The sequence below is a fragment of the Gracilinanus agilis genome, chromosome 3 (genome assembly GCF_016433145.1).
Source record: "Gracilinanus agilis isolate LMUSP501 chromosome 3, AgileGrace, whole genome shotgun sequence".
NCBI lineage: Eukaryota > Metazoa > Chordata > Mammalia > Didelphimorphia > Didelphidae > Gracilinanus > Gracilinanus agilis.
Window position 1 is genome coordinate 172,918,313 of NC_058132.1, and position 15,703 is coordinate 172,934,015.

Below are 15,703 nucleotides of genomic sequence, written 5' to 3' on the forward strand. Positions count from 1 at the left end.
ATGTGTAAACACACATATGTGCGTGTGCACACACACACACATATAGGCTATATATTGGTATAATTTTCCCAACCAATAATTTTTTAGGTTCTCCTTTGTATCAGTATACTATCTTCTTTTTAGAAGGTTAGAAATGTACAAGGAAAAGTCTACTTCACCTCAAGTTTTTTTAGAATGAATAATAAGCTTCATGGAGTCTTCAGCCAATAGAGAAATTGAAGCTTATTATAAAGAAAGACAACAGAAACAAAAGTTTAGTCAAAAGAAAATTTACTATACAAATAAAAATAAGGAGCAGTCAAATATTTGTTTAGCACATTGATATGAGTGGAAAAAGATCTGGTCTAGAGCATCAGGAGAAACTGAGGTTTGAATCTAAACTCTGATCCTTTATTAGCTTTGTGGGTCCTAGGCAAGTGACTTGATCTTACTTTCTTCATCTAAATTAAGAAAATAGGAATAAAAGTATTTGTCTGCCTACCTCAGAGAACTGTTTGAGGGTCAAGTGCAAATATACAGAAAGCATTTCCCAGATCTTCATGTATTATATAAACACGAGTGGTTATTTTTCATTCATAATGGCAGTGTGCAGATTATCTAAAATTAAAAATTCCAAAAATAAGTTGCATTTTGTTTTGGAATATAGTATAAAATTTCCTGACATCTAACTTACTTGTGTATTAACATTTTAGTTCACCTAAGATTAAAATTATTTTGTATTTCCTGAAAACATATTGACCAGACAGTAGGGGGAGATGGCCCAGGAGAATCCTGTGGCATTGGAAATATCCAACATGGGACTAAAAACTGGCCACAGAATCTACAAACAAATAATTCACAAACTGATGTGATAATGACTATATAATAAAAATGATCAATAAAATTTTAGATTGCATCTCAAAAATATTTTAGAGGGAGAAATTGCAAAATGGAAAGTATCTTTGAAAGACTGGGAAACCAGATTTTACTTAAGGGTGCTGGCACTACCTGAATAGGAGAGCTTCCATGAAGTTATTCCTTTATATTTTTAATCCACTACTGGGAATTTTCTTTTCTTTCCTTTCTTTTTTAAACCTTTATCTTCCATATTGGAATTAATACTGTGTATTGGTTCTAAGATATAAGATGGCAAGGGATAGGTAATAAGGGTAAAGTAGTTTGCCATGGGTTACACTGCTAGGAAGTGTCTGAGGACACATTTGAACCCATGATCTCCCATCTCTAGGCTTGGCTCTCAATCCACTTAGTCATCAACCTGACCCCTGGGAATTTTCAAAGTAAAAAAAAAAATTAATTATTTGCTAATATAAAAAGGCAAGAGTGTATGCACTGAGTAAGGTACAAAAAAAGTAACAAAAGAATTGTAGTATTTGAATATGAAAATTTAGATAATATTAATTTCTTGAGCAATTAGGTCACATCCACTTTTATCAACTCGACATTTTACAAGACTTCTCAAAACAGAAATATCTCTAGCATGAAGCTGGAGGGGAGCCATTGACACATATAATTGATACTTAGCACAGAAGTCTTCAACAAATAAATAAAATGTTAATCATGTATGTGTGGTAAATTTGACCTAAATTTTTGTTGGTTGTACTTTTAATAACATGTAATTATAATCTGATTTTCCTCAGTCTCTTTTTTACTATAAAGAGAAAAAAACAAATCATATGCTTGTAAATAAAGATCTCATCACCCAACCAACTATAAGTGACTAAAAAAAAGTCTAAAACACATATTTCATAACAAAGTAATTTTAAGGAAGCTTTAGTGTAGTGTAAAATGACCAAAAAGTAGGAATTTCTGTGTTTAGTTATACTTATTTATATACAATAGTATCATGAAATTTTCAATGGTATTCATAAATTGAAATGTCTATCACACCCTACCAGAAAGAGTAACAAAATATAAGATGTTAGAATCCCAAGAAGAAATAATAAATGAAGATAACATATTACGTATTCCCCAATTATCATCCAGTTTCCTAACATACTGCCATGTTTGCTATGTGCTTACATACTAGAAGGAATCAGAAACAAAGAGGACAGTTTTGAAAGTTATATGTTGACTTGCATACTCAAAAATAAAAGCAAGTTCTGTATAATAGAAGTTTGTGGTTTCCTATACAATCCTCTCCTATTCTATACTGTATATGGGCATGCTCATTTTATTTGGGATTTGTTAAATTTGGAATAAAAAATGACAAAATTTTAAAAATAAAAAAAAATTTTTGTAACCAAAGCACTTAAGGTCAGTCAGTAAGTAAAACTTTATTAAGAACTCACTATGTGAAGTACATGAATACAGAGACAAAAACAATTACTGCTCTGGAAGTTTATGTGCTAACAGAATGTAACCTTAGAAGGAAACCTTTTATCACCTAAAAAGACTAGGTAAAGCTCCTGGAGGTAACATGCGAACAAAATCTTGAAGGTGAAGGAGAACATTTCAAGCATGAGGGATTGCCAATGCAAAGGAATAGAGAAGAGGGATGGAAGCAGCAGCTAGGTGGCACAGTGGAAAGACTACTGGGCCTGGAGTCAGGAAGACATCTTCTGGAGTTCAAATTTGGCCTCAGACACTTGGGAGCTGTGTGATCCCTTAACTCTGCCTAAGGAATGGAGGTTGGGGGAATGGGAAAAAATAAGAGATGGGAGTGGAGTGTTTAAGGAACCAACACATTTCAGTATTAGTAGGTCAAAAATCTCTTATGTTCAACAATTATGAGATTCCTACTCCTCACTTGAGCTGATTATAGATATTAAAAGAGCAGATTTGGTCTGAGTTCCCCCAATGAAAGGCAGGAATTATTTCCATGGTTCCTCACTGGAATTTTGGGAAACTTACTATGAGGACTCGGTAGTAACTGCCTTTTTTTTAACTTCAAGAATCCCTGGCTTTCTTCAAGGTTCAGCTCAAGTGTCTCCTGTAACAGGAAGCCTTTCCTAAACTGTCTTATTAACTCTTTCTTCAATTACTCTTTTACACAGGTTTTGTTAGGAAGGCAGAAGACTCACATTTCAATCTATATGTCTAGCCCTTCTTTGTCTTAACTCCAATAGACTCTTACCTTGTCCCTCCCTCTATAGCCTTTATCTCTGGCTACCTGTACTGGGGAATTGGATGGGATGTGGTAGGAAACATGAAGTTGAATTATGGAGTGGAATATAAGCTCCAAAAGCAGAGAACATTTTTTTCACCTTTGTATGCCCAACTAGTACTGGATGGCAAACCTTTCAGAGAGAAAGGTGATGTTCTCAGGCATGCATGGAAAGGGCCAGGAGAACAGCCTGGCCCACATCCCTCTGGCTTTCTAGTAATAAGCTCTGGCAAACACTGTCCTGGGGCAACAGCAGTCATGCACACAAAGAAGGCTCTGAGTGCCCCCTCTGGCATGCATTCCATAGGTTCTCCACCACTGATCTATATGTAATACTTCAAAGTAGGTGCTTAAGGTTTGTTCTGAACTGCCATATAACCCCCTGAAATGCCCTGAATCAGACTCCCACTTAAAGGAACAAATCTGGAAGCAGACTAAAATTCAGCAGTCCAAAATGCAATACAAGAAATAATCTAGTGGGCAATGCAACTGCTAAGCCTCTCTGTGGCAAAACAGACCACCTAGGAATCTCAAGAGGAATATTTCCTGTTACAGTCTAATTTTGAGAGAATTCTGAATGAGGTGGCATAAGAATTCATCTGAAATGCTCTGATAAACACCTAAAGAAAGCATAAAATGAGTAACAAAAGGAATCTTCCTTTCTCAAAGGCCCTAGTATAATCATTATCTCTACATGCTCTTTGAATTGAAACCTTACCAAACAGCTGATTTGTGTCTATCCAACAAATAAAAGTAAATAAGAAATAAAACACAAAGCTAACAACTCTCTCACCTTTGTTAACTAACCAATTTTTAGGCCTTTTAAAAATTAATTTTAAATATGCCTTTAAAACAAGTATTATTATTATTTTATCAGGGACATACTCTGTTGTACACATTTATGGTCAAAAGGGAATGACCACTAACAGAATATAGTACTTTGCATCAAGTAGTTGTTTAAAATTTTTGAAATCAGAAATGAAACCATTGCTTTCTAAAGTAAAACTTCTATTAACCAGAACCCAAGTAATAAGAATACAGAAATCTCCAATTAGTATTTTACCAACTCCTAAATCTACTTTTAGGAGGAAAAAAATGTTTTAAAGTTCATCTCGCACTAGGATTTTTAAAACAAAATCTGGCAAAGTATATGTTGGAATCAATAAGCCAGCCCATTTTAGTATTCCTGCTATAAAGATCTTCAACTAATGTTAGTCTTCAATTGAATTATAACCACTACTTCAAGTTAGGAAGATCTGAATTCAAATTTGACCTCAGACACTTAATAGATGTGTGACCCTGGGCAAGTCAAAATCCACTAGAAAAGGGAATGGTAAACCACTTCCAGTATGGTCCACAGGATCATAAAGAATTGGGCATAATTAAATAACATGAACAATAAAGTGCATATTTAAGGCTAAATGAGATAAATAAGAAGACAGCTGGATCTGGAATCAGATGACCCAAGTTTAAATCTCAGTTGTGCCATTTACTACCTTTGTAATAAGTCACTGTTACCTCTGTTAAACTATTTCCTCATCTATAAAATAAGAGAGTATATCATTTGACCTATAAGAACCCCTATAGCACAAAATAGATGATTTGCTGTAAACCCATACACATATATAAATATATATGTATTTTTTTTAATTTTAAGTACCAAGAATTGCAACAAAAGAAATTTGTGTAATCTTCAACTAATGAAAATCTATTTTTCTCTGCCTCTTAGTGAAGTTTTACTAAGGAACACCACATTTAGCTGATTATAAAAAGAAATTATATACAGTAAAAATTCAGATAATCCAGAATCCTCAGGGAATGATTGAGCTATAATCAGTATCAAAAAGCAGTTTTCTAGCTGGCAGTGTAAAAACCCTTTAGATTCCAGTATTTTGTTTTTAGTTCTTTCATGGAAAGTTTTAGAAAATTAAGTATTTTTAACTAAGTACTAAGTACTTCTCTATCTTCTTCAGCAAAATATGCTAAATAGCAACTTACTTTGCCTACTAACAAGCCACCATTATAAACATCAATTACTATACTATGCTTTAGTGGTATGTGTACATGGATCATAGAATATTAAGTCTTAGCTAGTCTTTCTAATACTGCATTATGGCAAAGGTCTTTTTTCTTCCATTCAAACACACTATATTCCTAGCTATTCAATCTTCCCTAATGGTCACAGAGGTTAATTAGATACAGACAGAAAACTACCCCTGAATTCCAGAGCAGATGAATCTTTTCTCTAAATGTTACAGAAAAGATTCTTTACCTTCTTGTGGTAAGGACCCCTTTGGAAGCATGGTAAAACCTACTGACTTTTCCTGAAATGTTTTTAAATATATAAAATACACAGAACTACAAAGGAAACTAATTATATTAAAATTGATATCCAAGTATTTAAAAACAAGTTAATAGGGGCCAGCTTAGAGGCTCAGTGATAGAGTACCAGGCCCAGATATGGGAGGTCCTCTGTTCAAATCTAGCCTCAGACACTACCTAGGTGTGTGATCCTGGGAAAATTACTTAATTCCTACTGCCTAGTCCTCTTCTGCTTTCAAACCAATATTCAGTATTGATTCTAAGACAGAAGGCCAGGGTTAAAAACAAACAAACAAAAAACCAATAGACCCAGATCTCCTATACAGAAATACTGGTAGATGTTTGCTCCTCTAGACTACATAGTTGCTCAACAGAATAATGGATAATAATCCACCGTTTTGTTGATAACTCTCTTCTTGGCAGAGTACTACAGGATTTATTGCCCCTATTACAATTTTAATTACTATCACTATCCTCTCATCTTGCTACTTTTCTCATTTCTTAAGTTTCTTTTTTGCTCTCCTGTAAAAAGGCTGGCTTGTTTATAGTTCACCAGTCTCATTTCTGTATCCTAATTCAACCAAAATTCTTAGGGTATAATCTTTCAGTCTTCTATTCAACTCTTTTTGGCTGGGTCCATTTGTTACTAAGTTCTCAGGAATGACTTCTCTGCCCCAAGTAGTTTACTTATGCAGTTAATTCTAAGGTCCAGAGTTGTTCCACAAAAATAGCTTCTGGATAGCCAATGTTCTACTGTGTTACAACAAACACTGAAATGATTTGCAGAAAAGTTTTGAAAACATTATATAATGTGGTAACCCCATCATATTTGATATAAAACTATACCAAATGTTTCTGTGGACTTATTAAGTACTTTTAAATGAATTTAAATGTAACTGATTATATGGAACATATCCAACAGCAAAAAGCTTATGTGTTCCAAAGATACCACTGTAATGTCAAAGTTCTATATGAAGCCACTAGAACTCTGTCTATAGCTCTGTGGAGGACCCATGGATGAACATCCTACAGAGAAGAGGAGAACTTTTGAAATGTGTACCAATGGAGGAAGTTCACTCCAAACATTCTAACAGATTGATTGGAGTATCCAAAAATTAATATGAATGATAAGCTAGAATAAGGGGAATTAATTCCCTTTCTGGCACTGTTACTGGCTTCCAGACTTCAAGATCATCTCTTTGCTGCTATCTCATCCTCCAACTTTGTTCAGCTCCTGGGGCCTCTTTACCTGTTACAGTCAACTTTCTCTGTGATCTATTCAACCTGAATATCCCTCTGTGAAGCCAGCCCCAACTCCCATTGCTAAATGTCTTCTGATGCCTCCATTTTGTGGTGAGAATCCAGATCAGCCTCCTTTCCCTTCTTGGCCCCTTTTCTGGCTTCCAGACTTCAAAATCTTGCCCTCCTCAAGAATCGTCACTCTTCATCCCCCCCCCCCCCTTTTTTTTTTGGCTCCTTTCTGCATGCTGTCTTCCTCCATTTTGAGTGTAAGCTACTTGAGAGGGAATGCCTTGTTTATTGTATTTGTATCTTCTATGCCTAGCACACAGAAAATATTTAATAAATGCTTCTCTTCCTTTTTTTCTCCCTCCTTCTCTCTTTCCCTTCTTCCCTCAAAAATTGTATAATGTGAAGCTTAGTTGAAAGAACTAGAAATGGTAAAACTTAAAAATGGGCATAATTCCCTTCAAATATCTGAAAGCATTTGAAGACAAAAGTTATTCTTTTCTTCCTCCTTCTCTCTTTCTCTTCTTCCCTTCATCCTTCAAAAACAGTCTCATGGTTGAAGGAACTGGAGAAGGTAAAACCTAAAATGGACATAATAATTGCCTTCAAATACCCAAAGGCATTTTGAAGGCATATTATATTTGTCACATGTGGCAAAGGAAGGCAGGTCTAGACCAATGGATAAAAGCTAGAAGGAGGCATTTTTCAGTTCAATGAATAAAGAAGGCCTCCTCCGCAAAAACAAAAGCCATTGAAAAATGTACCTCCTCTTGGAACTGTGCAGATACTGCATGGCTACATATCAAGAACACTGTTATCTCATAGTAGATACCCATCTTGTTGGACTGGATAAAGTGCTAAATATACACAAGCTGCTATTAAAGCTTAGAAAGTACAAAATATACATACACACATGTAGTATCAAATTATATGTATGTATTTAAATCACATGTAATCTCACACCTAACCCTATAGTTTACTATGTTGTCTCTCCCAAATGAAGTATATTCAGGGAAGTTCAACCAGGATGGTGTCAGGATTCAAAATCATGTTGTCAAAGAAAGTGCTTGTGAACTATGGATGTTAAGCCGGGAAAAGTAAAGGATTTGGCCCAAAAGGGCTGTCTTCAGTTATCTGAAGGAGTATTTCATGGAGAGAAAATTAGACTAATTCTCTGTAGATTATTAATCCATTTTTGAATCAGGGAAAGTGAGGCTAGAAAGGTTAAATGGCTTTTCTGTCACTACTAATAAGTGTCACACGAAGGTTTTATATCCAAGGCTCTCTAAATTCAATGCAGTCTCCACAGCTTTCGAAAACATGTGGATGATCTGGTTAGAATCATGACTAAGAAGTTGTGATTGTACAACTGATCCCACAATTTATAATAAAAATGGAAGCACTGTCATTGGTTTATGAAGCCAGAAATTAGGAATTCATACTAAGTATCAAAATGTGAGGGATACAGGGCAACTAGATGGCTCAGCAGATTGAGAGCCAAGCCTAGAGATGGGAAGCCCTGGTTTAAATCTCTTCTCAGATATTTCCTAGCTGTGTGACCCTGGGCAAGTCACTTAACCTCCAGGCCCTAGCCATTACTACCTTTCTGCCTTGAATTCTAAGATGGAAGGTAACTTTTAAAAAAATGTGGGAGCTACAAAGTAAAATCTCCATCTCTGTAATCTCATTCTGAGTGCCTTGTTCTGATGAATATCTCAAGTCAGTACAGACTACTCTATGGTGCTGGCCTTGATGCTTCACTTAATAATATTTGCCTTAAAGTTAAAGGGTTACTGTGATGCTCAAATGAAATAAGGTAGAAAAAGTTCTTTTCAAAAGGCAAACCCATTACATAAATATTGGTGGTTGTTATTTGTTTTTTTCTGCCTTGATAATGGGGCTCCTGGAGCTTAACACAAACTCAAGGAAAGGTATGATTAGTACATAATATATTAAGACCTTCACCTTCTCTTCCTAGATAATGTATTTATATCAACGGAAACTAAGATTGTTTAGGTTCTTGAGCAATCATCCCATAAGGGTACTCATACTGAGTTCATGATTAATTAAAATCTTTGAATCTTTTTCACATAAGCTAATTTCCATGCTATACTTATCAAACTTTCTTGAAAGTATAAGACTTTACATTTATCACAATCAAATTTTATCTAGTTTCATTCCATGTTCTAGCCCATCAAGATATTTAAATCTTGATGCTGTTGTTACTCAATGTTACTCAATTAGTTATCACTCTAAGCTTTACAGTATCTACAAACATTAATACAATATATATACAACTTATATATCTAGAACTTCTTGATTAAAAAATATTATTAAACAAGATATTGCTGAGGTCTGAGGCCTATAGTCCTTGGCTCTATACCTCTCTTCAGACTGAAAATCCAACACTTTATCTAACAATCACAATTTTGTTCAACAAGCTATGGATCCACCAAACATCCAGTCCATTACTGTTGTACACATTGTAAGGAACTCTGTGCCTTATTAAAATATAAGCTGTATCAATAGCATTCCTTTGATCAACCATGCTAATAAAGCTCTCCTCCTGACCCCAAGAATCCCCTACATGAAATCATATGAGTGGTTTCACATGGTTTAGGGAGTTAGTACTGACACATGGAATAATGGTAAGAGTTTTAGATTTAGTAAGTGAATACAAGTTTGAATTCTGGATTTGCTACTTATTAACTGTGTGACTTTAAGCAAATCATTTAACGCTTCTGGGGGCCTCAGTTTTATCATCTGTAAAATAAGGTGACTGAAATAATGACCACTAAGGTCTCTTCCAACTATAATTCTAAGATCTTCCTTTTCTATGGAATAAACCATCTATTTAAAAATTCACTTGAGAATTTTGAGAAGATTAACATCAGGCTCAAAAATTATGGTTTCCAGAATGCCCCTTTTCTGATTTTAAAAAACTGAGGTCACATCTGTCTGCTTTCAGACTTCCAGAATTACCCTAGAATGTGGCTTACCAAGGACTAGATAGAGACAAATTCATTGAAAGTAGATAGGTTCTTTGTTATTGTTTTCTTTTCTATTTGGGATGAAAATACATGGCCCCTGACAGAAGAGAAAGACTATTAAGGCTTTTTCAGGGCCCTTCCCATTTATAGACTGAATTAGTTTATAAAATTAGTTACCACTTTAGATGTGCAGACATGGCTTGAGGCACAAAAGGCATGAAGTAAGTGAGGTAGGTATCCTCAACAAATTAAGGGATCTTCTTCACTAGAAATCCTTAAGCAGAAACTGGATGAACACTTGTCAAGCCATCATACATGAGGATTCTTACTTGACCTCTGAATTCTTTCCCGCTCAAGTGATTCTGTGATATATAGGACAGGTAAACTTCAATGCTGTGAAATGCTGGTAAATATGAGATTTTTGTTCAAGATAGAGTTGTTCAGTAGATACTGAAGTAGGTAGGGCTACATAAAGTTGGGTTAGATCAAAGGTGTTAAACTGGCACATCTTCCAAATTTTTAACAAGATAAAAATATTTTCACTCAATATGCAGGCCACAGAAATTATTTTCTATTTGAGTGTGATACAATTGGGTTAGACCACAGAGAGCAGATGCTTGGTGTTTGGAGAAAAGGTTAGTTCAGAAAAATGTGTTGCCTATCTTAGTATTTATCTGGGAGTTAATCCTTGACCATGTCTTTTAAATTACATAATCCCATAATTTACAGAGTCAAGAATCAGTAAGGTATGGATATCTTATAGATATTACATCAATATAGCAATTTTTCCTATGTGTAGCTTGGACAATCCATTCTAATGGTTACCTGAGGTAAAAAGAAGCTAAGTAACTCACGTATCTTCATCAACCCAAGTTCAGTACACTATCTGCTATACCACATTGCCTTTTTCTAGTTATCTATAAATATTAACTGAATAAAATATCAGAAAGTCTAAGGAGAACCATATGCCCAATTCTGTCCCAGTCAATCTTAAAAAGACCTAACAGCCACTATGGCCTTTGTGTCCCATAATACACTATAATTTTACCCTTAACTTGGCACATAGTGAGTGCTTTTTTAAAATGCTTGATTAAAGAGTAACAGGAAAGGAGGAAATCCTATCCTCATCTTAAAACTTAAAGAGATCCTTGAGAATTACTTCCTCCCCCTCTGATTTAGATGTTTTAATACTTCTGATCAACTCTTGGTTTCATTCTTCATTTCTGGCTAGTGGATTTTCTTTCTGTTAAAGTAGTCAAATTTGCTTCAGTCAATTTAAAGTTGAAATAATTAAAACATCTAATCTAACAAAAAGTTGAATTTTTTAAGTAGGTAGAACACTAATAGAGAAATGTAAATTCAAAATCATTGTATAAATAGTTCTAGTTGAGAACATAATAGCTTTGTCTTTACTGAACAGCATAATTACACACACATCAGAAAAGCTACAATTACCAAAAGGTCCAAGTCTGAAAAGCCATAGTCACCCTATGAAGAACTTTTTAGTAAAAAAAAAAAGTGTTACTCTTGCCTCTACCATTATTAAGGAAAAATCCCATGTTTCACAAAGTTTGAGCTTTTCTCTAAAGGAAAAGTACACTGCACACAAAATACTGCATTGGCAAAATTTAAAAATTAACAAGAAGGGGGCAGCTGGGTAGCTCAGTGGAGTGAGAGTCAGGCCTAGAGACAGGAGGTCCTAGGTTCAAACCCGGCCTCAGCCACTTCCCACCTGTGTGACCCTGGGCAAGTCACTTGACCCCCATTGCCCACCCTTACCACTCTTCCACCTATGAGACAATACACCGAAGTACAAGGGTTTAAAAAAAAAATGAAAAAAAAAAGTTAACAAGAAGTTTGACTAAACAAAGCAAGCTATTGTTATAAATTCAAACCAAGGTACAATCCAAAATAACTCTATTTGGAGATTTAAGGTAGTCACCAATTTAGCTTTTAAAACATCTTTTATGACCATTAAAGTTGTCAAAATATCTGAATTTTGTGGCAAAGTTGTCACTTCAAAGCTATACCACTTTACAGACGCAAAAAATTATTAACATTCAATTTTCATGGGTCATTAAGTAATCTCATTCATTTTATCAAGGGCACTGACTACAGAATCCCTAAAGATTATATATCACTATGCTATTTGTTATTGTTCAATTGTATCTGACTCTTCTCGACCCCTTGGTCTTCTTGGCAAAGATAATGTCACTTTCTTTTCCAGCTCATTTTACAAATGAGGAACTGAGGCAAACAGGTTTATGTGACTTGCCAAGGGTCACATAGCTAGTACCTCAGGTCAAATTTGAATTCCTGACTTCAGTTCCAACACTCTACTGAGTCATGTAGCTGTTACTCCTTATTGACAGGAAGAGATACTGTTATGGAGTGACAACTTAGTTACCCTCCTGTTTTGCCCATAACATTGTAATTAAACAGGTAAGTCAAATTCAGGTGGCTTTCAAATTCTAGCCAGGCTAGAATTCCACTTTAAAAGAATATTACAAACTTCAGAAAACTATTATCAAAATTCCTACCTTTAGGTAGGACTTTAGGTAGAACACAACAATGTTCAGAATCAATTCAATTGGATATGAAGAATAAGAGGTAGTATTGTTGTTAGCAATTTTAGTGGTATGGTTTGTTGTTGCTATCATTTTTTTTTTACCCAATCTATTATATACCTCTATTTTTTTTAGTCTATTGACTAAAGAGCTATTCATATGAAAAAAATTAGAAGCAATAGAAATTTATTCTGTACTTTTGAGAAGCAAATTCAGATTGAATGGAAAATTCTGGGTTTACCCATATGCCCCTTGGGGCAAAAGCTAAGGATTTAACAGATGAATTCTTAATTCTTTGAAGTTTCAAAATTTAAACTATGTAACTACTATACCCCACCACAAGGGCAACATCCACTCCCACCTGTAGAAATAATTGCAAAAAAAGTCAGAAATTGTGATTGACATCCTTGACACAGTCCTTATCTAAAGAGCACATTAAATTAAAAATATTTAGGGAGCCAGTTGAATATCACTGAAATGAAGAAGGAAAAGCATAATCACAAATTATTGATAAAAAGGGAAAAAGCATTTTCTTTTTTAAAATATTTTATTTTCCCATGTAAAAGCAATTTTTAACAATCATTTTTAAGTTTTGAGTGCCAAATTCTCCCCTTCTTCCTTCCCCTCACCCCTCTCTAAGACAGTAAGCAATATAATATAGACTTTACATGTGCAATCATGTAAAACATTGGAAAAAGTATTTTTCAAGGAATCATTGGGAAACTGAATTTTACTTAGGTTTATTCTCACTAGCAGAAATAATCAACTGTTAGAAAACATCAATCTACAAATGTCAATATTTAGACAAAACTGGCAATCTAAACTTATTTTCAGAGCAATCAAGAATGGAGCAATGCCTCCAAAGCTACAGATGCTGCAATGTCATGTCACAACTGGTCCAAACAATTCCATTTCCATCTAGTCAGTTTAAGCTACTTCATATAATGACATTATATACCTGAATTTACTGAAATTGCAGCAAAGGCACAAATCTGCAAGAAGCTAGTATATAATTACATGAAAATGAAGAATATTCATTTTTGCTTTAAAAATACTTTATTTAATCAACAATCAGGAAAGAGGTTGTGTTAAAAGTAGAAACATTTAAAAAGCTAGTAATTTTAGATTCTTTCCAAATGTTGCTTCTTCAAAGACAATCAAGTGGAAGGTATTATAATTTATCAATTTAAATTCCTTAAGTCTATAGAGTACTCATTATATCAATACTTTTATAATGTACATCTTGAGTTTAAGTAATCATCACCAACTTTTATTTTTAATAACTTGTAGTTATTTTGATAGAAAAAAATGGAAATAAGCTAAAGCTTATGAGATGACATCTGGCCCTGCAGTGAAACAGTTAACATTCAACTGCGCTGATCTGCACTTCTGATCCATTACATTTCTCACAAGCTGCGCTACAATGAGCTGAGCAAGTATCAACTGTAATATGATCCCAGAGTTTATGGAAAAAATAACTGCACATACCAAGCATGCACATTTAATAAAATCTTTTTTTTTAATAGAAACGTAACCGATAAACACAATTTAAGGCATATTTCACTTTTGGTTTAACTTTAAAACAGCAATCCCTTTGCTTCCCTCACCCCCTCCTCAAATAAAACAAGACCAAAAAAAAAAAAAAAAAAAAAAAAAAAAAAAAAAAAAAGCCAGCAGCCCTACTGCAGGGAAAAGAGGCTTGAAAAACAACTTTGATTGGCACTTCGCCTGACCCACAGAGGAAGAAAAACAGTTTTTGGACAAAGAGCGCAAATATTTGAGCTTGCTTACTTACATGGTTTTTTAATATTTACAAGAACAATCCCAGCGCAAAATGCATTTAGAGAAATTGACTAAAAACGGTCCAGCATTCCTCCTATTCGGTCTTTTGGTCCCAATGCATTTGCACAGCTCAGCAATTTTAATTCATTTACACTGGACAAACAGAAGCATCTCAACTAATGTTTCTACTTAATCAAATGTAGAAATTGGTTGGGAAGAAGAATTCTAAACTGATTATAATATTACCCAGTGGGATTTTTAAATGCTGAAGTCTAATTAAAAGCCTTTTCATTACAAAAGAGCACTTCCCCCCACCCCCAAGTTTTTTTTTTTCTTTCTTTCAAAGTAGAAAATTGATTAAGCTAGATATACCATGTAAAAACACTGCAGCAAACTTTTTATCAATCACTCGGAAAAGGTACAGGCTGATAATCCAGTAAGACAAAGAAAATACTTTTGAAAGAAGTGGGGTTCGATAAACTGGGGGAGGGCAGACATCCCTACATCAGCCTCCGGAGGGAGACTCAAGGACTGAAATATTAATTAGCATTTTCCCATGGGCATAAAGTTCGAGTTGCTTTTTTCCCCTGGTATTTCAGTCACAGGCATAGATGCACACAACGACAGGACTGGAAAAAGGGGTTTGGGATTGATGGGGGGTGGGGGGGTAAGAGATAGATCTGGTGGCAGTATGCAAATGATGAAATCAACCTACATCGAAGAGCTCACCAGGTTCTTTAGGAAAAACGGAGGGCTTTTTCAGATTTTATACACTAATATGCATATCAACAAAAAAATTGCAGGAGAAGGTGGATTAAGTTGCAGTGGCCAATTGAAAACAGGTTCCCCATTTCATCTTTCTTACCACCACACATCCCCCCAAAAAAGGAATGGGGACAGTAAGAAAGCACAAGCACCCAAATACAAATATACAAACTGTGCAAATAAAAAAGCCCCCCACCCCCACCCACCCCTTTCACCCAGCTCCCTAAGAAGTCCCTAGAGCATCAGATGGGTGCCCCCGAAACCTAGGAACTCTATAAGCCCTGATCCCTCCAACCGTGTTACAAGGCGGCCTTTCCCCTAGGGAAAGGGGGACGATGTCGGGGGTACGGGGGTCCCGTACCTTCCGCAGCACTTTCCGACAGTTGGTGCAGAGCAGGTAGTCGGCTGTGGCGGTGGCAGGGGTGCTGCTGCTGCCCCGGTTCATCCTGGTCGAGGGGCGCCGTGAGGGGAGAGGGTGAGGGCTGGGACCGGGATATGGGGGGGGAGGAGGCGCGAAGGGGAAGAGCCCCGTGAAGCGGGCTGTCACTACCTCGGCAGGACCCGTCGCACACAGCCCACCCCCCAGCTTCCGACTCTTACTCCACTGGAGGGGAGGAGGGGTGAGAAGGGGCAGGATGGTGTGGGACAGCACGGGACTGGAGGACTGAGGGACGGGACCTGGAGCAGGGAAGTGAGGCAGCCGCTGCAGCCGGAGACCGAAGAGGAGGAGGAGACGACAGCGGCAGCGGCAGCGGCAGCAACAGCAACGAAGGACAACTACGACTACGGCGGCGGCGGCGGCTATTGCTCCTCACCGGCCCGAGGTTCCACCCGCCCCCATCCTCCTCCAGTCTCCAGCCCCCCGCCCCCTCCCCCCTACCAGGCTAAAGACGAACCGCCGCCGCCGCCGCCGCCGCCGCCGCCGC

General features: G+C 36.3%; 1 protein-coding gene across 2 annotated transcripts in view; it reads right to left on the reverse strand.

Moving 5' to 3' along the window:
- SESN3 (sestrin 3) overlaps window positions 1-15,571 on the reverse strand; it is an 84,493-nt gene extending 68,922 nt beyond the window's left edge. For both annotated transcript variants that reach the window (XM_044668381.1, XM_044668379.1), the window contains exon 1: window positions 15,139-15,571. In XM_044668381.1, the coding sequence (XP_044524316.1) occupies window positions 15,139-15,222 (84 nt within the window). In that variant the 5' untranslated portion in view covers window positions 15,223-15,571. The remainder of the gene's footprint in view (window positions 1-15,138) is intronic.
- Between the last annotated feature and the right edge of the window lie 132 nt (window positions 15,572-15,703).